This window comes from Falco punctatus (assembly GCF_963210335.1).
Source record: "Falco punctatus genome assembly, chromosome: 1".
Classification (NCBI taxonomy): domain Eukaryota; kingdom Metazoa; phylum Chordata; class Aves; order Falconiformes; family Falconidae; genus Falco; species Falco punctatus.
This window is the reverse complement of record NC_137580.1, coordinates 87,150,344-87,173,363: the sequence shown is the minus strand read 5'-3', so window position 1 is coordinate 87,173,363 and position 23,020 is coordinate 87,150,344. Positions and strand designations below refer to the sequence as shown.

The 23,020-nt window shown below is 53.7% G+C and overlaps 1 protein-coding gene across 9 annotated transcripts in view; it reads left to right on the top strand.

Annotated features, from left to right (window-relative positions):
* Positions 1-23,020, top strand: part of SEPTIN5 (septin 5) — a 56,069-nt gene that overhangs the window by 30,570 nt on the left and 2,479 nt on the right. For 5 of the 9 annotated variants that reach the window (XM_080373974.1, XM_080373975.1, XM_080373969.1 and 2 more), the window contains 8 exons: positions 17,410-17,506; positions 18,037-18,123; positions 18,687-18,810; positions 18,983-19,117; positions 19,767-19,884; positions 20,203-20,304; positions 21,226-21,322; positions 22,699-22,834. In XM_080373974.1, coding sequence (XP_080230100.1) covers positions 17,410-17,506; positions 18,037-18,123; positions 18,687-18,810; positions 18,983-19,117; positions 19,767-19,884; positions 20,203-20,304; positions 21,226-21,322; positions 22,699-22,834 — 896 coding nt within the window. The other 4 variants (XM_080373976.1, XM_080373971.1, XM_080373972.1 and 1 more) reach the window with 4 other exon arrangements.

Genomic DNA, 23,020 nt, shown 5'->3' with positions numbered 1-23,020 from the left:
ACAATAAAGAAGATGTGTTCAAGCGGCAGCCTGGAATGGGCTCGTGTGCGGGGAACAAATGAGCCTTTGTGCCCGGCGCTGCCTGCAGCGGGAGGTTTGTCAGCTCTGGAGCTGGGCTGCTAATGTGGGGGGGATCTGTGCCCAGCCCGGCTGTGCTGCCCAGGGCCTCCCCCCGGCTCAGGGCTAACCAGCAGCCCAGTGGCAGGGTCACTGGTTCTTCCTTTGCTGTGGGAGGTCTTTGCCTGAGCACGGCTTTGCCCGGTGGGCTGCGTGGCTGCAGGAGGCAGGACCCCTGGCCTCTCAGGTCCCAGTGTTGCACAGCCTGGCTGCTCTGGGCTGTGTGTGCAGGCTGTGTGTTCCCTGCAAGGTGCAGAGTCGCCAGGAGCGGCCTCACGGTGACTGTGACAGGGCTGTAATGGACCAGGATGGCAATGTCACTGTATCTGCGGCTTTGAGAAGTATCTCTTGGGAAGAGTTCAGCAAAGCAGGGCTGAGTGGGACTGCTTGACAGTATGTGACAGCAAAAGCAAAGTCAGCTTGGAGAAGTGAGGAGAACTCCTGTGCTTGGGGTGTTACACTAGATATACTCATTACAGAAGGATATGCTTTGGAGAAAGCTGTCGTTTTCAGCTGTTAAGAATGGACTTGAGGTCTGGCTGCTCTCCTGTCTCTGGCTGCAGCATCAGTGCCGCGCTGGTGCGGAGCTGAGCGTAGCTGTGCTTGCTGGGTGACTGAGAGCTGCCCTCTCCAGCGCAGTGTGGTTGGCGGTGGGGTGTGTAAAACCACAGATGAGCTGAGAAGCTGGTGGTGGGATAGGGGCAGTAGGACAAGATCATTTTGGGAAGGATCCTCTCTGTGAAGCTGTGTAGGATGCTCTGGGCTTTTGGTTTTGTATCAGTTTTGTCCAGCTAGTCACTGCTGCTGCAGTATCACAGTGTGCTGCTGCATTTTGTTCATGGTGTGTTCTGATGTTTCATCCTTTCACACCTAAGAGCACTGTTCTCCAGCAAAACTCTTCTTCAGCTCTCTCCAGGCAAGACTATGAAGATTTTGTTGGGAAGAAAAGGAGAACTTGGAGCATGTTCTGCCACTCCCTGCCATGGTTGCAAATGCACCACAGGCACCAGCTCTTCCAAAGGGAGGAGTTGCTGAGGGGAACTGCAGGGCCTGGGCGGCAGGCTGAGAGGAGCATAACGTCACTTCTCGCTCTGAAAAACGCTGTGTGTGCTCAGAGAGGAAGCAGCAACCACAGGAAAAGGCTAGTTGCCGAACTCAAATTGCCAAAAATTAAGCAATCTGTTTCAAAGCATGAAACCTCCTATTGAGCAAGAGGACTGTTTTCCTGCGTGAGGCAGGTGTGACAGGTAAAACAAGGTGGCAGAGTCCTTCTGCAGTTCAGCTGCTAGACAGGGCCAGTACTTCCTTAGCCCTCCCCACCCAGGGTGCCTCCTGTTTTTATCCATTTCTTCCTCCTGCTACCGTTTTCAGAAGCCGCCTAGGCACTCCCATGCTACACGCTGCCATCTTTCTCTCTACTGTCTGCTTTGTGCTTTTGTGCTGGCCGGGAGAGCGCAGGCACCGCTGGTGTGTCTTGTGCCATTCTGGGGGCAAGTGGGTATGTGGTTGCCCCAAGCAATGCGTACAGAAAAACGAATACATGGAAACGGTGTCTGTCTGGGTAAAGATTTCTCTGTGCAGTGTGATCTCTGCAGGACCCTGATATAGAAAGAAGGGGCTGGTAGCTGTTTATGCTGGGATCTTGGCTTATCAGAGGCAGATTCCTTTCGGGTTTGTAGAGGCTGGACAAAGAGATGTGGGAACAGCTGAGAACCCTTCCTTTGCTGCGGCGGCATGCAGAGCAGTAGGTCAGTGTGGTTGTGCTGTCTGCTGGAGCAAGTTCTCTGTGCCCGCAGGGAAGTGGCCTGTGGGTGGGTGTATGATGGAGCTTGATTGCAAAACCGAAGTGGGAGGGCTGCGGTGCCTCCTAGGTGTGTACTTTGTACAGAAGGGAGGTACTAGGTCACTCTGGGGAGGGCGAATCCAGACTGTGCTATCCCAACCAGCTGGCTGTTCAGTCCCTGTGCACTCAGGAGAGCAAAGACTCTCTGGAGTCCTTTGCTCTGTAGCTGCTCCTGCAAGCCAGCATGTAAGTGGAAACAGATGGCAGCATCTCAGTGGTTAGTAGGAATCTCTCACTGCTGCAAAACTGCTAACGAAGTTTGGGGCTGGACCGAAGCAGATGGAGGCTGCTGCGCTGCCGGGGCACGCTGGCTCACGGCTCTGTGCTCTGCCTGTTATCGCCTCTCCGTTGCGATTGCTGAGCCGACCTCCCAGCCCAGCGAGCTGCAGTGTTTCCTGTAGCAGCCTCAGACAGGGTGTTTATCTGAGTACCACAGAGTCATCAGGCTGCGTCAGTGTCCATCAGTCTTGATAAATAATCTGTATGGTTATCCCTGCTGTGAGTTCCAGAGTTTGCATATCACACCTGTGTTATGGAAGGGTAGCTCTCTGGTATCCAGCACATTCCCTGCTAGGACTTTGAGCCAGATACTTCTCCATTCAAGAAGGTCTTTTTCTCTGTTTCGCTGAAAACTCAGACTAACTTCTCATTTTCTCCTTACTGGTCAGCATCTCTGATAAGGAGAAGCAACACTCAGCAGTTACTGACTATTACTCTTAAGCTTGGAAGAAACTTTATGTTCTCTTTGACAGCATAGTTTGTTTTATATACTCACTGACTTGAAGTTTTCTCCCATTGTCACAGCATTTAACAAAATGTGAATGTCCAGTCAACACTGCAGGGCACAGCGAAGTGGTGAGCTGTGCAGTGCAGGTGTAACCAGGCTTGTTGTTTGCTGGAACAAGTAGATGGAGGAGAGCAAGGTGTTGGAGAGCATCCCTTGATTCCCTTTTTGATTATTCTGATGGCTTCCTACCCAGCCATGGCCTGGGCGTCTGTGCTGGCAGGGTACAAGGAGCTGGTGTGAATGCTGGATGGCCACACAGCCACAGGGAACTGGGGAACAACCTGGTCCCCAGCCTGTCTCCATTGGCCTGAGCTGCGCAAGCCTTGGGCTATCAAAATTTCGACAGTCTTTGAAATATGGGATGAGCACAGCTGTTTGCTGCCCTGCAGCTTTACCTTTTCTTCTTTCGTGCAGCAAATTGCTCTGCTTTCTATCTGCCTGGTTGGTCCCACAGCTGTGTCGGTGGCCCACAACACAGCTGTGCTGGGGACCTCTTTGGGTCAGCTGGAGCTGTGACGCCCTTTGGGAACACCCTGTCACACTGCTGCCATGCAGCTGCAGCGCTGGTCCTGCGCAGACCCTGGTGTGTGCAGTGTGCCGGGCCCCAGGGAAGCCTGGCCAGGCCACAAATGGTGGAAGAGGCACCGACAGCTCAATGACTGCAGTGTCTCAGGCCTCGTGGCCTGCGAGCCTGCCAGCAGCACAGCTGGGTAACACTCCATCTGGGACTTGGTGGGCAGCCAGCAATGGGCTGGCACGAATTTGGGGGGAGAGAGTCAGCAGCAAGCTCCTGAAATCTTCCAATAAGTCTTTTCAAAGCTCCCTCCATGGGGCAAGCGGCAGTTTGGGTTTTGCAGCCCGGTGGGGAGTAAAAATTATACATCCCAGGCAGTGATGTGGAGCTGCTGGAAGTCACGATGGTTTGCTGGAGGGCTGTGGGACCCACAGTGCTCCGTGTGGGCTTGGGATATTGCCCGTGGAGAACACGGTATATCACAGGGTACAAGAAGTCAGAATTGATGGATTATCTCTGCAAACCTCAGTCTGTACATCTCCTGTGAGGGGTGATCTGTGTGATCCCAGCAGGGTGACTCCTTTGCTGTCCTCTGTCAGGTGGAGGTAATGTGTCTGTGTTTCTGTGCAGGTCCTGGGGATGCTTTTGCAGTCATCAGGGCTTTCGGTACCAGTACTGCTTCCCAGAAAGCCCCTGTTTAGTGGCAGGGGAGGACCAACATCTTGTACGCTTAGTGAGTATCTTTGTGGATACTTCATCTGGGCACACGCTTCTTCCCTTCTCTGGGAGCTTTGAGAGGCAGCTCTGTGTTGATTTACCCCAATTTAATCGTTACTCCATCTCTTCCTCAGGTTTCCTGCAGGAAAGTGTTAGGATCTTTTTCTGAGAGCATCTCACACCATTGCTGATGATCAGGTGTGTTTTTTTAGGCCCTACCTGAAAGGAGTGTTTTGCACCACTGCCCATAAATGGAGGTGTGCTGCAATCGCAGTCCAGCTGATTGCTTATTCCTGCTGATTAGCTAATTGCTTCCAATTGCCAGCAACATCCCATTCACTTTAATCATGCATATTTTCTGTGTCACTTGGGGGAAAGGGGCAGGGTGCAGGTGTGGGAGGGAAAACCCTGTTTGCCAGACTGAAAAGGACAAATGCGTCTGAAACGAAGTACTCCAACTGTTGCGCAGTTCACTCTGCTGTTTATATTGAACCAAAAGCAACAGCCATGGGAGGAGGGGAGCAGAATTTCCTTCTGACTAATGCTGCTGGATTGTGCATGGCTGTGGGGGAACTGCCAGCCAGAGAAACCATAAGGAAGAAGGAGGAAATGGAAGAGGAATCTAATTATCCATCTGCAAAGATGCAGGGCCCAGCCCTGGGCAGACTGATGTGGGCAGTGAGGTTTCCAGAGCCTGGTCGTATGGCAGGGCTGGGAAATGGGCTCCCGGGGGTCCCTTCTTGGGTGGCAGATAGTTGAGCATACATCACGAGCAGCTGGGTGAGACTGGAAGCCACATGGCTGCACTTGCCAGGGACGTTGCCCTGTGCTAGGCTCCAAGGGGCAGCACTTTGCAGCCAGGTACGGCTGTGTCATGTCTCAGTCGAGGTGGAGCAAGGGCACAGTTGTGCATGTGTAAAGGGAAGAGGGTAAATGCCTGGCACCCCGTCAGCAGCCTCATCTCAGTCAAGTGGGCTGTGGTGCAAGTCCAGGGGTGAAGGTGGAGATCCCCGTGTACCTCTGCCATCTCAGCGAGCATGCACAAGGACTGTGCTTGGTGTTACTGCAACGCGACTGCATGGGGGCAAGCTGACAGCGGGGGAGGAAAGGTGGGAGACTGGAGCCTGGGGGTCTAAGCGCTGGATGGAGACCTGCAGGAGACCACCTAGGAAGGAGGAGGTACATCTACCTCCTTGCCATGGAAAGCAGCAGTCTGTCTGGCCTGGAAGGGTGCAGTCTGCAGAGCTTTTTGGGGTTATCTGTCACACCGGCTGAGGCTGGCTTTCCTCTCCCTGGTGCCTCCAAGGGCTGAAGGTTGCTTTAGAGAGCTGCCTTTTTCCCCTTTAATTAATGGAATTAAAAATTATCTAAAAGTGGGCTTATTCTACTCTCTTGTGGGCATCAGCTACTCCCTAAAGTTATGTTAATTGTAGCTGGAAGACTCACACAGAGGTTGGGAGCTGTCCCAAGACAGTTGGCTTTTGTTCTCCCAGTATTGTTTTCAGGAGCCTGCTGGGAGGACAGCAGCATTAACAAAGACCTCCTTGCAGAGCTGGGAGTATGTGAGACGAGTGTACTGGGGATGAACCAGGAGCATCCCTGCTTGGGTGGAGCATCCCTTTTCCAGCCTTATTTGTCCACTGCCTTGCTCTCCATGGTCTGTGCTTGGTGTGCTGTTTGCAGGAGTGGTGCCCTAGCCTGGAGTGCCTTTCCTGGTGATGCCCTTGGACTAGCCTCTGCTGGACTGTGTGTGTGTGTGTCTCATGATACTCAGGGGCCGTGATGTCCTCTCCGGTTCAGGATTCAGCCTCTTTGGTAGACAGGCCTGATCCTGCATCCCTTACTCACGTGAGCAGTCGTCTCTATTTCAAAGGGACTACTCGGTGAGTAAGGATCGCAGGATTGGGACCACTACCTGTAACTTTAAAGTGGACCTTCTGTAGGATTCTGGCCCCAGCCTTTTCCAGTTCATGCATGTTAATATGCATCAAGAGCTTCCAAAACTGCTGATGCTCTTGTCATTTGGATGGAGAACCTGTGAGCTGGAGAAGCAGCGCCTTTCCATTTTGAAGAATAAATCACCATTATTTTCCACCCTCTCTCACCAAACAGCTCACAGCCCAGCCAGCTTCTGTGCCGTGGAGCAATGTGTACCTGTTTGTCTCCCAGGTATTCCTCTTCCTAGCTTCCCGGGGCTGGCAGGGATCTGCTCTGCCTCTCTCTGGTTTTCCCAGCTGTGGCTTTGAGATGAGAGGCAGGCAATCTATTTAAGCCTGATTTGTTCTGCAGAGCTGGAGGATGAAGCAGGGGGACGGATGAGCCGAGAGACTGCTGCAGACCTTCCTGCACGCCTGGTTTCTCCTCTCTGAACAGGCTAAATTTGGAAACCTTTGTCCTTTGTTAAGGTTTTGAATGTGTTCACAATCGGAGGTGCCAGTGACTGCGACCCTGTGTGAGGTGGAAGCATCAAAGCTGCAGGTTTGATCTGCAAATTGATTTCTGTCTGGCCCTGGCCAGGGAAAGCTGCGTGGGAGCTCCCATCCCCCGTGGGACCCACTCATCTGCGGGCTGGCTTCTCCCTCACGTGGAACTTGTCGGTACGGCACCAGGGAAGGTCTGGCTGGAAGTGGTTCCTCCTGTGCTTCTGCGGAGAGGAGGGCAACCGAGCCTTTGGTGGAAGAGTTCCAGCCAGCTCCGCATCTGCCCAATTCATTACTTTTTGCACATTATCCTAAATTGTGAGCAGAGGAGCCGGGTGTGACAAGAGCCGTGAACTCGCTCCAGGGGGAGTCACAAGTTTAAACAGGCGAGAGGCAATTTGAAGTCATGTGTCCTTTTTCAAAGCTGGAAGTGGAGACATTGTGTGAGTCACACAGTGCCTCTTGGGAAGTGTGAGGTGCTTCAAGTGGAAGCAGAGAGCACAAATACCTTTAAAGTGGAATTGTATAGATTTCTGGAGGGATTATGTGACAAAGCAGCAGTGATCCTAGAGTGGAAATTAATGCTTGACCTGTGGGTTAGGTAAAAGACAAGACAGGAGATGTGGTTACTGTGTTGTGTATGCACTGTATGTACAGGAGATTAATGTGCTTTGGGACTTCTGCATTTCTGGTCTGGTATCTTGCTTTTGCCTCAGCATCAAAAGGATGAAGCCTGGCTAAAGTGTCAGAGCTCTGATGCTCCCAGTAACCACTTATGTAAAGCCTTGCTTGCAAGCTCGAGGTTAATCATCAGAGTTTAGATCAGCAAGGCATCTTGGCTTGGATCAGGTCAGCAGGAGCCTCAGGGTGAGTGTGCAGCTCGGCGGTGATGGAGCAGCAGAGTCCAAACCTTGCAATACCCATGAAATACCCATGAGATTCATCTGCCTGAAGTCAGCACTGACTTTCTGCATAGTGGGAGAGAAGGCAGCAGGAGGAGAAGGTGGTAACTGAGCTGAGAAGGCTGTGCACCCCTGCAGGGAAGACATCGACAGCTCCTCAGCCTCCATTGCCCTGGTCCAAGCTGGGAATAGGTTTACTGCCTGCTGCTGCTCCTGTTCAGCTTGAGCAAATGGCTCCTCTGGAACTGCCCTTCCCATCCTGGTAGAAAACAGCCAGGAACCAAATTTCCCTTCTGTGGGGAATTCTGAAAACAACTTTATCTGCCTCAGCAGAAAAACCATAAATGCTGCTATGATGTGACTGTGCTGACTCTGCCGAGCCATGGATGCACAGAGCTTCACCAGTCCCCTGCGCAGGCCAGACTGGCTGGGTGCATTCCTGATGGGACCCTGTTGCCTGGCTCTGTGCTGCTCAAAAGTGTCTGTCTGGATCAGGATGAAGATTTTTCCCTCTGTGATGTGTTCCTGGTTGTTCATCAAGGATGGAGCCTGAGCACTGCAGTCCTTAGGTCACAGCATGTCTGCCAGAAACCACTGCCCTGTAGATGGGGGGCCTCTCCTCTGAGCTGGCTGGGGCCCTGTCTCCCTGTACCATGATGCTTCCCCTCATTCTCCTTCCCCTGGATGCTCTGGGTGATGTAAGGGGAGAGCTCTTCGTGGCTGGACCTCTGGATCTACCTATATTCACATTATTTTTGCTGCTCATAGTAGCAGACTAGAAAAGCTGGGTGGCTGGGGCTTAGAGTGAGCTCGTATCACCGTCCAGTATTGACAGTATATTGCCAAGAGGCCAAAAACCGTGCTCGTGCCCCCATCTGACGGATGTTACAGCTGCATCAGTGTGGTGACCTCTGATCTGCATCCATCTGGGCAGACCGGGAGGCCTGAGCCTCTCAGCTAAGAGCGTCCAACAGGCTGAGCGTGGAGGCTGCTGAGGTGAAAGCCCCGCTTTGGTGTGAGCTGGGGGCTGCCGGGAGGAAGGTGTGCTGGGCTGTGCTGGTTGTGGCTGGAACCTGGCCAGGACAGTGTCAATTCAGCTGAGAACTGAATTTCCTTTCCCTGCCCCCATCTCTGATCTGTGCTGGTCTCTCCTCACTCTTCCTTGTGTCGTTTCTGCTCCTTGCTTGTCACATTTCCAGCCACCTTTACCCACTGTGCTGGGCTCTGGATGGTTGATCTCTGCCCCTTGCTGCAGCTGGGTCCTGAGCACTGGGTGTTCTTCTTAAATGGGTGTATGGCTTCCAGCTCTGCTGGCTGTGCGATAGCACAGCCCTGTGTCTGCCTTCGGTTAGTGCTGTTGGAACAAGCACAGCTCCTTGTTCCCTGGGCTGGTGGTGTGGAGTGCAGTGGAGGGGGGTTGCCCCTGCCTGCCCTTGCAAGGCTGAGGTACTGCTCTCAGGGATTGTTCCTGTGCTCCAGCCAGCTGCCCAGTGCTGAATTCCGCCTTCTGTGAGTTTACATCTAAAACCATGAAATAATGTGTTTTTTCTTTTCTTCTCAGAGCCCATCTTCAGCACTGCAGGCTAGAAATCCCTTCTTACAAAGGGAAAAGTAGGACATTGCTCTGCTGCTGCTAGTGCACAGCCACAGCTGTACCCACACATACTGCGTCCCCTGCCCAGAGCAGCCCTTGGGGCTGTGCTTGCCCCCAGCTGGCTTCAGTGAGCCAAAGGAGAGAGGTGTTGCACAAGGGTGGGCACATGGTTTGGCTCTGCCCTGGCCCCGTTGCTAGTGAGCAACTGCTCAACCCAGCAGCAATGCGAAGGAGCCTGGCTGTGCCAGGCAGCGCTCATTGATGATTAATTTGTCTTTCTCTTTTGCTGTCACAGTTTGACAAAGAGCTGGTCCGTGAGGTGAGATGGGCTTGGTGCACCCCACGCCTGCGTTTCTTTTGCTGAGTGCTAAGCAGGTTGGGGCTGGTCGGAAACCTGGATTCTGCTGCCAGCTTCAGCCCTGAGCTGCTGCTGCTGGCACCTGCCTGGAGAGGAGGTTAGAGGTGCATGTGGCCCACAAGCCATTAGAAGAAACGCTTTGGTTTTGCTCTAGATCTTGAAAGGGCAAAGATGTGCATTTCCATGCTGAGCTCTGCCGCACAGCGCATCTCAGATGAATGTCCTGTGTGCTATTTTTCCTCTCAAGGATGTCATACATCATTAGCAGAGGCAGAGGAGGCTGAATCTGGGACCAGTCAACCCTCCTTCACATTTCGAAAGCCATAGCATTGGCCACTCAGCCTCAGGATGTTCTTTGTAGCCAAGACCTACCCTTCTGGGTTTCTTTTCCTAATCTGTTCTGTGTGTTTCCAGGCGTGGCCTTCTGGATGAAATTGCTCCCTGGCTGCCAGTCCTGAGAGCATGTGTGATGTGCGAGAGCTCAAGGCATTCAGGAGACAGTAGCTCCTTGTTCCTCTCTGCACTGTCAGCATGGCTCCTGTGGCCATAAAAGCACTGTGGTTTTGTTGCAACCATATCGTTGTTGATTTCTTCTGTGATCCCAGCTCAGAGGAATGCTCTGATTTGGTGCAGTGGGCTTGTGGGGACACAGCATGTCTCCATGTGCCCTTGGAAGGTGCTTGTGGTTGGTGGCCTTGTGGCCTGTGGTCCTCAGACAAGGGTTTACCAAGCTGTGAGGATACGTGGGGGTTGGAGAGAGTTTGCTTGCAGCTATTGTGGTTTATGCTGTGGAAGGACTGGTAAGACCTCTGTGTTACCGCAAGTAAGTTTGAATGCATCTTTGGTGTGCCACAAACTGTTGCTCTCGCTGCCCAGTGCAGACAGTGTGGTACCTTCATTGCCTTTTGGTCATATGCAAACTGCAGACCATGGTGTTGGCGTCCTCCAGTCAGGAAAGCAAGGATTAGGTATTACGAATCTAGGAGAAAAAAGCGCAGCGTCACAAGCCTACTGCTGGGTTGGGAGGCTGTTGAAGGCTTATCGGCTTCCTGAGGAATGGAGCAATGCTGCAAAGCAGGGGCAGAGCCACTGAGCTGGGATGTGTTCTGAGAGGTGGCAATTCCTGCTACACCTGGACCTCAGTCCAGGACTTTGCAAAAATAATTGGGAGCAAAACTGGATGGATGTAATTTAAGTATGCTGCTGGCAGAGCAGGGTGGTTTGGAAAAGGGCTTCATGCGTGCTATATGATGGCTGTTGTGTGGCAGGAGTTTTCCTGCTCTGGGGGTGTTTCCCAGTTCTCATCCATTTATTTTTCATAGAATCACAGAATGGTTTGTGTTGGAAGGGACCTTAAAGATCACCCAGTCCCACCCCCCTGCCCTGTTCAGGGACACCTTCCACCAGCCCAGGTTGCTCCAAGCCCTGTCCAGCCTGGCCTTGAGCATGGCCAGGGATGGGGCACCCACAGCTGCTCTGGGCAGCCTGGGCCAGTGTCCCACCACCCTCACAGTAAAGAACTTCCTCCTAATACTTAATCTAAATCTACTGTCTTTTAGTTTAAAACCATTACCCCTTGTCCTATTGCTACAGGCCCTACTAAAAAGTCTGTCCCCATCGTTCCTTAAGCCCCCTTTAGGTACTGGAAGGCCGCTACAAGGTCTGCTCAGAGCCTTCTCTTCTCCAGGCTGAACATCCCCAACTCTCAGTTTTTAGGACCTTGTGCCTGCAACTTGTGAGGTCATCTTCCCTCAGCTTGCAGGCTGGCAGCATGGGTAAACCACCATTCTTTTTCCTTCTTTTTCAGCTTGTGGTGTGTTTCTAAGACTCTCACAGCTGCCCCCAGGCTTCAGTTCACTGGAGACCTTGCAGTATTGGTGCCTCGTAGCAGAACCAGGTGTCAGCCCCACTTGCAGTGCATGGTGAAGGCTCTGGGTTTGGCCTGAGGGTGACCAGCACAGGCCCTGCTGGTCAGGTGCTCTGTGGAGCCACTGCCTGCAGTTCCCGGAGAAACAGCGGGAGCTCTGGCTGGGAGCAAGGCAGGAACGAGGCTGTGGTCCGGCATCCTTCCCCATGCACAAGCAGAAAGCTGCTCAGGAACCAGTGTGGCAAGTGACAGGTTCCTCCAGCACCACCAGTGTTGCCATCTCATATGACTTTATTATAAGTGCTGTGATACTAACCTCCCCAGTTTCTGGAATCATGTGATTATATGAAATGATCAGCTTCTGTCTGTTTCAGATAAATTGCTGTTCAGTTTCTGTGATTGCACAGAGAAGCTGGAAAGCGGGTCTCGTGCTTAGGTTCAGAACCCAAACTGGAGGTTTGAATGACTTTTCTGTGCACGCTAGGCTGTTGCTGAGCTTGGTTCTCATGCTTAACAAACACAGATGCCTCTTTATTTTGAAATGCCTTCGAAGATTAAATGGTTGCTATAAGGCCCAGAACACATCAGCTGCTATTCAAATTGGATTCGGATGTGAGGCTGCAATAGGGCCTGGACTAGACAACAGAGGGACCGGCACCACTTGGAGGCAGATCCATGTCAAGCAGGACTGCGGTCTGGGGGCTGAGTTTGGACCCTGATTTTGGGCAGCTTTCTGGACTCTTTAAACCTTCATACACACAGCCAGAAGCAGAAGGTTTTTGCTGAGAGCAAGATTCCTTGCAGCCAGCCTTTGTCTCAGCTGTGTCAGGCAGGATATCTAAGAAATTGTCCAGCTGACAAAACCCATCTGACAAAGGACTGGACTCAGGGCCGGGACAGCATCCGGTACACCCGCAACCTCTCTGCGGGACACTGGCAGGGCAAGAGACATTGCCGCTGGCCTGTCGGTGGCTTTGTCCTGTCCTTGCTGGCAGGCTCCTCCTGCAGCACAGGCGGAGGCAGGAAATCCCGGGCAGCTGCCGTGGGAGCCCACTCGCCTCGCCTCTTCTCCGCCTTGCCTCGCCAGGCTGCTGCGAGCTGAGCCAGCCCTGTGTGTGTGTGTGTGCATGCGTAGGCGGGGGGGCTGCTGCATGGATTTAGTGAAGCTGGGAGGGAACACATGGGTTGGGTTTTTTTTTTCTTGGCCCACGGCGGCTGTCCGTCCTGCCGGCCGCGGTTATGGATTCGATCATTATTCAGGAGCGGTTAGTGGAGCGGCTGCTTTCTCCCCGGACGCAGGCACAGCGAAGCCACCCGGCCAAGCTGAAGGTACAGGGATGTATTTATAGCACTGTGCGAGCCAGGGAGCAGCAGGGACAGAGGGGGGAGGATGGTGCCTGAGAAGACGTGTGCAGCACAAGATGAGACCTCTGAGGAGCAGAGGAGTGGAAAGACGCTGGTAAGGGAGAGATGGTGGGGACAGAAAGGAGGGGAGCAGCCCCTGGGGGAGAGGGGCAACGGGCATGTTGGACAGCTGGCAGATGCCAGCATATTTTTGTGTGGTTACTTCATGCAGTGATTCCCCCTCTGAATGGCGTGTGCGTGCTTGGGGGGGGGGCTCAGGGCAGGAGAGAGCGCTGCCTGTGTGCCAAAACACAGCCTGGTTTGTGTTCCCATGTTAATGCTGGGCTGGACTAGCCGGTTTCCCTTCTGCTGCAGCAAACGTTGGTGGGTGAGTGGTTTTGCTGATACCCCCATGCTCAGCCCCAGGCCCAAGGTGGCAGATGTATGCGGGAGATGCCCCGGGGACTGTTTGTGTTTTTAATTTATGCAGCTTTCTGGCAGTGAAAGGAAGCGAAGGGTCTGCCTGTCCTCTGGGGCTGTGCTGTGCTGGTGCGTGCAGATGCGGATGTGGTGGCCGTGCCTGGCCGGAGGGGGATGGCTGGAGGAAGGGCCACCCGGGAGGGAGCTGGGCAGCTTCTGCTGGAGGCTGTAACATGGGGGGGGGGGGGGAGAGGGGGCGCTCCCCGAAGAAGTGGAGGCAGGGGCACCGACATCCCAGCAAAAGCTCCATCATTTCTGAGATTTGCTCCAGACCTGGGATAGGGGCTGTTCTTCAAATTTGCTGTGGTCCCATGGTGTTTAATTTTAGCTCTTTTGAATATACCCAGCAAGGCCCCATTTATCCCAGGCTGAATGGTGAAGTCACACGAGACCTGGATTGGTTTTAACAGCACATCCACTGGAGAGATGAGGAAGGAATTGGGAAGGACAGGAGCCATGGAGGCTGTGCTGTGTACTGTGCCTTGGAGGTACAGACAGCCCTGCAGGCATCTCAGTACTAGGGATGACTGAATGTTTCTACCCCCAGTAGGAACAGGACTTGAACCCACCAGTGCTTTGTTCCTTGGCTTGAACTCCCAGGGAGGGCCTTGGCCACCTTGGCTGGGTGGTGGAGGATGTGAGGACATGATATGTTGCTGTGATACCTGGTGAACCAGCAGTGTGTGCCGAGGGAGAGTACAGACATGTTTTGCTTGGCCTGGGATGCTTTGGTTTGTAACAGGGCCCCAGAGGTCAGCCACATTCCTTGGTGGCCTCTGCTGCCGTACAGGGGGCATATTCCCAGGTATGTGGGAACAAAGGCAGTGTGTGGAGGAGGCAGTGCGGAGAAGGGCTCCTGGGGCCCTTTCCTGACAGCTGGTGCTGGTGAGGGAAGTGCAGTGCAGTGACTGGCTGTCCTGGCTTGTGTCAGCTTGAGGGGAGCTGGCTTGCAAGGGTCAGGAGCATGTGGAGGGGGCTGTGATGCGTTCAGGAACTCCCTCGGTCCAAGTCTCTCATCTAATTAATGGATTTTAGCTTTTCATAACCCTGAAAGTCACCTGTCTCCTTCAGTGGCTCTCACAGCCTTCTACACCCCCTTCAGCACTCTCCATCCCATGCATAGTTGCTCTGCAGATAGCATCCATGTTGGGTCCTAACGAAGATGGTGAGTGGTGTAGGGCTTTGAGCAAGGCAGACACCAGGCTTAGAAGGCTACTTGGTCTCCTTAAGTGTGGTGCTGATGCTGGTGCGCTAGCAGAGATGGTGACGTATCCCTGTAGCAGTACCTGAACATGGCTGGGATGGGAGCACAAGTTGGGTGTCTCAGAGCCAAGATGAGGAGCCATGGGTCGAGGCTGGCCGTGGTGCAGGGGCCATGCTGTTGTTCTGAGAGAAGGCTGTTAGAAGAAGGGGTTCCCTCACCACAATTTCCCCTGTATCTCTTGCCTTTACCCTTGGCAGGTATGCTGGCTGCTGGCTCCGCTGCAGTGTGTCCGTGGATGGTCAGAGGGAGACGTGGCTGGGGACCGGGCTTTTGCCCTCGCAGCTCCAGCTGGCTCCCACTGTGCGGGAAGCTCTTCTCTTGGTATTGCACCCAGCACTGACCTTACTGCGAGGAAGGAAGCAGTACCAGCCAGCCAGGGTTTGCTCATTTCAAATGCTGTGATTCCACTGAGCTATGGGGGGGTAACCAGAGGTACAGTAAATCCACACTTTCTTGGTTGAGCTGAACAGAAACGAGGGATCAGGTTCAGCCAATACACTTGGCTGAAGTAAGCACCAGAGTTCAGCTCCCCAGTGTCTCTATTGTCAGCTCTTAGTCATCCAGGTTAAAAAAACAAAGAAAATGAGAAACACACCCGAGCTTCAGCTATGGTTTTATTAGCACATTACTAGTCCTATTTCACATGTCAAGTCACTGGAGAGAGCAGGTGATCCTTGTCTCTCCAAAGTGTGGTAAGGATTGGGGCAGGTTTCTTCCGAAGCTTGCATGTATGAGACGTGCAACGGGAAGGGTGTTGTACATTTGTGCTGCTCGCTGAGCAACACTGGGCCTTGCACTGTGAGGCGCTGGCTGTTACGGCTGCACTTCGGTTGTGTTTGTGGATCTGTTTCGCTGGGAAGCAAAGCAGCTGGGAGGCAGCCACAGCACCAAGGGACACAGGTTGGAAGCAACCTTTTGGTCTTGTTTTCTTGATCTTGCCATTGTCACATTTCTGACCCTGCTTTGTACATCTCGTGTTTAGCCTTTACTGAGGCTTTTGGGTGGCAGTTCGCAGTGTCACTCAGGCAGGCATTGCTTTGTTGCTTGCAGCTTGTCAGAGCTGCCATCACTTTTCACACTGGGATTTCACCGCTGCTCACTGCACTGCTGCTTTGGGATGCCACTGCCTTTAGCTCAGCCATTACAGCTGCCAGTGGAGTGCTTTGGGCACTCTCTGATCTCCCCACTTCTCTAATTTCATTTGCTCTGACCCTTCCTGCCTTTCTGGACTGTTGAGGTGGTGAAACAGCATTGCTTCAGTCATATTAGCAAGGGGGTGAAGTGAGGGAGACCAGAGCCCACAGTCACTCTGTCAGGACTGAAGTGACCAAGTCTGAGACCCAAACCAAACCTAAATTTCTAGAAGGCAGTGACCATGCTAAAGAACAGAGTCCTTGGGCTGCAGTGGACATCAGCCATGTCTGTCCCATCTGAGTGGGCAGCTCTGGAGCAGCCATACACTGGGAGAAGGACACAGTGTGTCCTCCTTGCTGTATGTCCCTACCAGGATTTTGCGGTCTGCATGGCTGAGGATGCTCACGTGTGTGGATGTGCAGCCAGAGGCTGCAGAGGGCTGCTTGGGAGCTGCATTGCCCACTTGCAATATGGCAATAGGAGCGAGTCGGCATTGCCCTAAGCTCAGCACACTGGATTGTAACTTGTGTTTCTTTGAGTGTGAGCCCCAGGAATGGAGATAGTTAAACTTAGGAAGAGAGGTGTTCCTGGTTTGCCTGGAGAACCAGTGCCAGAGAGCTGTGGGGTGAGGACAGCTTGAGGGCATCCATAGCTGGGTGGGAGCTGGGGCTGGTTTTGAGGAACTCCTGGCTCCGTGGATGTGCCTGTGGTGTGAATCCCAGGGGTATGTTTATTTTAAGTGATGTTGAAAAGCAGAGTCTGTGATGTCTCTAGCTCAGGCGTTTGTGTACAGCTGCCTCGCCTTTGGTCCAGCTCGGAAAGTATGTGAGAAGGGAGGTGTTTGCCAGGGTCCGTGCTCACCCTTCCTCTGCAATAGGGCCTGGGGAAGGGAGCACACGCTGTGAGGGTGCAGGCTGTGGAAGACCAGGGGTGCTCAGGGGGAGGCTGGCTGGAGCAACCGGGCTGTGTGGCCCACAGTTACCCACAGCCACCTGAGCTGTGAGCATCAGACCATGTGCGGAGCCCAGCCCGAGGGCAGGACCTGGAGCAGGTCTGTGAATCCCCTAGACGAGTCATGTTCACCTTCTGGGACATAGCCTGCACAAGCAGGGTGTGTGCCCAGGGGACGCAGCACAGGCTGCATGTTTGGTCCTGGCTGTGGGATGCAATGCTGCGTGCTTGTGAAACACACCATCGGACTTGTCATTCCTGGCGTGCACTTAGTGTGCTTGTACAGAGCGTGGGCTGTGCTTGTGGGGTGGCTGCGGCTTTTATGCTGTAAGAGAGCACTCAGTGATGGGGGGCTGTGTCTGGGGGGTGGTTAGGCTGTAGTTACCACTCCACTAATACTATAAGTAACACCCTCATTAAAAGCATCTCACCTGTGTTGTCAGTACTTCCACATCTTCCCACTTCCCATGCTCCTTGAACTTCTGTGTCTTCAGAAATAACACTAGGGATTATTCAGGATTTCCTCTTACTCAGCCAGGAGTGGCTGTGACACAGCAAGAAATAATCCCCTCTCAGGTCAAGCAGAAGCCAAGCCACTGTGCCTTCCTCTAGACACCGCAAGCCCTGGGGTGCTGATTACAGAGCTCTCCATCATGTTCCACATGGGCCTCTGGAGGGAGAGATGTAGAAATGACTCTGAAAGACCTGGGGAGAGGTGACCCTGCTGTGGAGGGAGCCTGTGACTGTGCAGGAGAAGCAAGGAGGAAGGTTGTGTGTCAGTAGCAGCTCCAGATGTGCTCTCTGGTGGGAATGGCGGGATGCTCTCAGTGCTGGGGGGCTGCAGTGAAGTGCCGTGTTGGCTGTGAGAGCAGCCGACTGGGGCTGCGGCTGGGAGGAGGTGGCCTTCCATGCCCACCTGTGGGAAGGGCAGAAGTCCCTGAGCCTAGAGGGGGTTCGTGCCCTGTCTCACACCACTGCCAGGACAGGGATGGACCTCTCCTCCAACCCTTGGCTCTGCCTCAGGGGCTTTTGAGTCCAGCGCCCTGTCGCTGTGTAAGGCTGTGGAGCAGGAGGGGTGGCACAGCCTGACCTGCTCCCATCTGCCTCTGCCCTGCAGGACCATGAGAAGCAGTACGTGGGCTTTGCCACTCTGCCGAACCAGGTCCACCGGAAATCCGTGAAGAAGGGTTTTGACTTCACCCTGATGGTCGCAGGTGAGACCGCCCATGGATGAAGGTGGCTGGGCCACATGGTGGGTGCGTGGAGGGGCCCAGCTCTCCTCGCTTCTTCTAGGTACTCCCTTAGGATCTGGATCCTCCCCTCTCTCTATTCTGGTCCTTGTCTCAGCCTTTCCTTTGCTACCCAGCCTGTGTTGCAGTCAGACAGTTTCCCCAGGAGGAGTGGGTCCCTCCTGAGCATCCATAACCCACTCAAGCAAGCTTCCCCTCCAGCAGAATGGCTGGTCTGGGTGGCAAAGGAAGGACCAGCCAGGGACTGAGGGAAAGGAAGGAGAGGGAGGATGGAGGAGCTGGGAGATCACATTTGTGCAAGGATTGAGACATCTTGCAGCAGAAGTCCTCCCCCTGCTGGAAAAATATAATGTCAATAAACAGCTTCTGACAGCTCGTCTCTCTCACTTCCTCTGGCTCAGGATTCAAAGCCTTGTTCAGAGTTTCATTTGTAAGTCAATTAGTGGGTCATGTTACTTGCTTTTCCCTCCTCCTCTTTGCGCTCTGTCAATTAGGAGAGTCGGGTTTGGGCAAATCCACGCTGGTGAATAGCCTGTTCCTGACAGACCTCTACAAAGACAGAAAGCTCCTCAACGCAGAGGGTAAGTTGGGGACAAAGTGGGGTGTGCGGTCCTTGTGCCTGCAGATTTAGACTGTCCTAAGGACTAGTATTTTGGTTCCTCGGTTCGGCAGCAGCTCCAGGCTTGGCTGGATCCCTGCCCTGTTGTGTGTTGCTCTGCTCTCCTTTGCTGGCTGCAGAAGCACTAGTATTCACACAAAAGGGATTTGGCTTGCAGGGTTCTTCTGCCCTCCAAAGGGAAGATGAGGCCGCAGAGCAGCACTAGCCCTTTGGCCTGAGATTTGTCTGTTGTTCTTGGATGCTGCAGTGTGGTAGAGATTCCTCTTCCCAAGTGACTGGACAAAATGTTCAGCACTGCTGGGCTGTGAGCACTTCAGAGATTTGGGTGTCTTCTGAGAGTCTGCCTGCCTGCTGCTGCCCCCCCCAGTACCACTCCCTTGAGGCCTCTTCGAGGATGATCAGGGGTTTTTGAAACCCATGTTACTCCCTGTGCTCAGTGATAAGGAAGGAGCCAGCTTGTCGTGGGTGTGAGTGGGGATGCCCGGTGCTACTGCCTGGCTTTAACTCACATGTTCCTGTTCAAAGAGAGAATCAACCAGACAGTGGAGATTGTCAAGCACACGGTGGACATTGAGGAGAAGGGTGTCAAGTTGAAGCTGACTATAGTGGACACACCAGGCTTTGGAGATGCTGTTAACAACACTGAGTGGTGAGCAGGCCACTTCTGCCTTCCTCCTAGTTGTTGGCCACATCTGTTTTTTGTGGGTGTCTCACAAGAAGGGAGCCTGGCAGCAGGAAGGGGATGATGCTGCCTCGTAGTCCCTAGGAGACACTGTCCTGTTAAACGTGTGATTTTGTTTTGTTTTAATTGCCCTCCCCAGCTGGAAGCCCATCACTGACTACATTGACCAGCAGTTTGAACAGTATTTCCGTGATGAGAGTGGCCTGAACAGGAAGAACATCCAGGACAACCGAGTGCATTGCTGCCTCTACTTCATCTCGCCCTTTGGGCACGGGTGAGAGGCCCTGCTCCTGCACCCGAGTGTGACTCAGTCCAGAGGAGAGACCCTTGTGCTGCAGGATTGCCCTGTAGCAGCTTGTGCATTGGCAGGGCTGTTGGCACAGGAGAAGAGCTGTCTGGATGCTCCCCTTGGCTGAGCATCACACCGCCTCCCTCCACCTCGCTGCCATGACAGACTGCCTGTGACTGGGCAGAGTGGGTCTCCCTCAGGCCTTACAGCCTGTTTTGGAAATCAGGAGAAATAATGCCACACAGACTTGTATCTTCCTATCTAGCTAAGCCTGACTGATGGGTAGGAAAGGGAGTTTTCAGCTGCCTTCAGAGCCTGCCCCTGGCTGGCGCAGCTGCAGGGGCTGTGCTGGCTGCCACAGCAGAGCGCAGCTGGAGGGAGGCTGTGGCCTGGGCAGTATTTGGCCTGCAAGGGAGCAAATAATACCCAGCCTGTGTCTGTGTGAGACATTCAGCGGCTAAAATACAGGACAGCTTTCCTGAAGACAGAGCACTAGCTGAGGGCTGTCCCAGTGCTGCCGCAGGCTTTTGTGGCAGTGCTGTCCTTTTCCCTCCATGCTGGGTGGGTGGGAGAGGCTGGGGGGAAGCTGCCCAGTGTGTCCTCGCTAATTGTGTCCTCCTCATTCCTGATGCAGGCTGAGGCCTGTGGATGTTGAGTTCATGAAGGCTCTGCATGAGAAGGTCAACATCGTGCCTTTGATTGCCAAAGCCGACTGCCTGATCCCCTCCGAGATCCGGAAGTTGAAAGAGAGGGTGAGATGCTCTTTCTCGGCAGGGGTGTACCTGGTGTGGTGGTGGGGAGGGGCTGAGGCGGCAGGGGAGATAGATGTATATATGTATACGGGGTGGTGGGGGTGTGTATATACACACACAGTATCTGCAAGTCTAATTGCAGCAGTGCTCTGCTGTGAGAAGTGGTGTCTGCAGAAAGGCCAGCTAGGGAAGAAACATCAAATCCTTTCACCACCTGTAGGCTATGGCAAACCCATGGTTGCACAGACAGGGAATAAACCCAGCATTTCTGTATTGTTCAGTGTTGCATCCTTTTGGTTTTGTCTTGCATGGACACAGATCCGGGAAGAGATTGACAAATTTGGTATTAAGGTGTACCAGTTTCCTGAGTGTGACTCTGATGAAGATGAGGAGTTCAAGCAGCAAGACAGAGAGCTGAAGGTATGGAACCTGCTTAGCAGGGGACTGGGAAGTCAGGCTTGTGGGTATGATGGTTTCTCCAGAAGGAGCCAGAGCTGCCCTGTGTGTGCCAAAGGCCTGTGCTCCTGATACTCAGGGGACAGCCTATGCTGGCTCACATGGTAGATGGCCTGGAGAAGGTGCTGATGTGCTTGCTGGGGCTATGAAGTAGAGTGTGGCGTGAAGATGTGGTGCCTCTGCTCTCCCACCAGACAGTGTCAGTCTTTCCTCAGTCTGCCCCAGCCTATTTGTTTTAAGATGAAGACTGGGTTGTACGGCATTCGTAACCACCTATTTCTCAGTGATGCTATCAGCAAGGAGCAATTTGTAAGTGATGAGACACCACTGTGACATATTAGTTGCATGGTGGAAGACAACATGATCATACAGGCCTGTCTGGAGGCCCCAGCAGCACCAGCCTGACCCTCTCCCAAGCTGAGCCAGCCCTGTGTATGCATGCAGTATGGCCTTGTTTCTCCTGTCAGAGAGGTGCAATGGGCTCTGACTCTTCTGAGCAGAGAGGAGCACGACCTGTACATCCCTGCCTGGACAAGCTCTTGGCCTACATTGTCCCACTTGCTTGGTGTCCCAGCCTCTCTTGCTCTGGCTTACTTTTAGAGCTTTCCCTCAAAGAAGGGATGCAGGCACCTGCAGAGAGACAGCTTCCCTCAGGACAGCTGAGAAGGTCAGGCTGGGAATTAGGCTGCCTGTGGATATCCCAGTGCCTTAGGCTTTTCTCTGCAACTGAGTTGTGGTGTCCAGCACTGTGGCACATGTGGATGTCCCTGTGCCTTTCCTACCAGCACTTTCCTCCTGTTCCACTCTGCCTGAGCCTGGCCCTTGGAGAAGAGATCTGTGGGCAGCCCTGGACTGAGCTGGGCTCAGTGTTGCCTCTCATTGCAGGAGAGCGCTCCCTTTGCTGTCATTGGCAGTAACACTGTGGTGGAGGCAAAAGGCCAGCGAGTCCGTGGACGGCTCTACCCCTGGGGCATTGTGGAAGGTAAGCGAGGAGCCGGCACTGTGAGCAAGGGGCAAGCAGGGACAGGGGAAGGACAGGCACGTGCTTGCAAGAGGGATGGGAGGGTAGACCTCACCTCTGCACAGCCTTGAGTGACTGTGCCATGTATGGCATGTGGTAGGGGACAAGGCAGGGTGAAGACAGAGGCACTGGGACCGGTTCAGGAGGTCTGTTACTGGGGGTGTAGCAATCACCCTGCTTCTGAAGCCATGACAGACTGAAGAAGAGGGGCTCCACTGTGAATGGAAGAGTGCCTGGGCTTTAATGTGCTAGGATATGGTTTCTTATTAAGTGGAGAGGCTGGGCATTGCCAGTTCAGTTTCTGGGGAGAAGCTGGTACCCTCAACTGAATCACAAACCCTCCTGCACCCCCTCCTCTGCTGCTCCTCCTGTATGTGCTGGAGTTGCTGGGCTGGAGGCTGTGCTGACTCACAATGTGTTTGTCTCTGACTTTCTTCCCTTCTAAAGTGAGAAATTTCATGAAGCCTGTAGGCAGAAAAACCCTGGAATGGCTTTTTCTGCTGTTGCTGAATCCCCCATGTGGTACATTGCTTGAAGGTCTTGCAGCTTTAGATCCCAAAAGTTTGCGCACTGATGGGATGGTGCTGGATGCTTGGGCTGCCCAGCTGCTGGCTCTCCTCCCTCGCTGGCTCTGGAGGGGACTGTGCCTGTTGGGGTGCTGGCCTTTGGCAGTGGGATCAACTCTGTGAGACCCTGGGCCTGGCACAGCTGGCCTCCCCCAGCCCTGCAGAGAGGTAAATGGAGATCACCCTGGCAGACGCACAGCTGCTGAGCACAGTGCTTCCCTGCAGAGCACACACTGCCTGGAGCCTGTCTGCCTGTGGTAACAGCAGCTCTTTCAGCTCTCCAGACCATTGCCTACTCATGGCTTTTCCCCTGAGGGTCTGATTTTGCCTACAGGGGCCTTTTTATCAGTCCTAAATTCTGAGGAGACCAGCAGTTTGCCTCCAGCACTGCTTGTGCTCACTGTGGTTATAACAGTGACATGCCATGTACCTGGGAGCAGCATCCTCTTTCAGGGCTCTGCTGTATGCACTTGATTAATCCCCTTACCCAGAAAAAGTTCTGGGAGCACAGTGATTTCAGCAGCTTGGCCTTGGCATTCCGCAGAGCATCATCAGGGCCTTGGTCAGGGCCAGGGGGAGAGCCCCAGGCAGTGGCGGGGGGTGGGTGGGGTGGGGGGGTGGTGGTGGTGTGTGTGTGTGTGTGTGAGGATGGTGACAAAGGAGCCCTGGGGACAGTTTTAGTTCAGTCTGGGTGCTGGGAAGTGAAAAGGGGCTCTGGAGAGGGCTGGTGAGGCGTGCCATCCAAGCAGTGTCCCGTTGTTGCCTCCACAGTGGAAAACCAGGCACACTGCGACTTTGTGAAGCTGCGGAACATGCTGATCCGGACACACATGCATGACCTGAAGGACGTCACTTGCGATGTCCACTACGAGAACTACCGAGCTCAGTGCATCCAGCAAATGACCAGGTGGGTCCCTGCTGCTTCAAATGGAGGCGGCAGGGCTGTCCCACTCTTTGTTGAGCTGGGGTTGCTCTCACAATGGCTCCTCACAATGGTCAGGAGGCTGTGGGTCTGCTGGGGACATTTGGGCTGCAGCCTGGGGAATGGCACTGGGAAGTAAAATAGCAAATCCAAGTGTGTCTCCCACAGCCT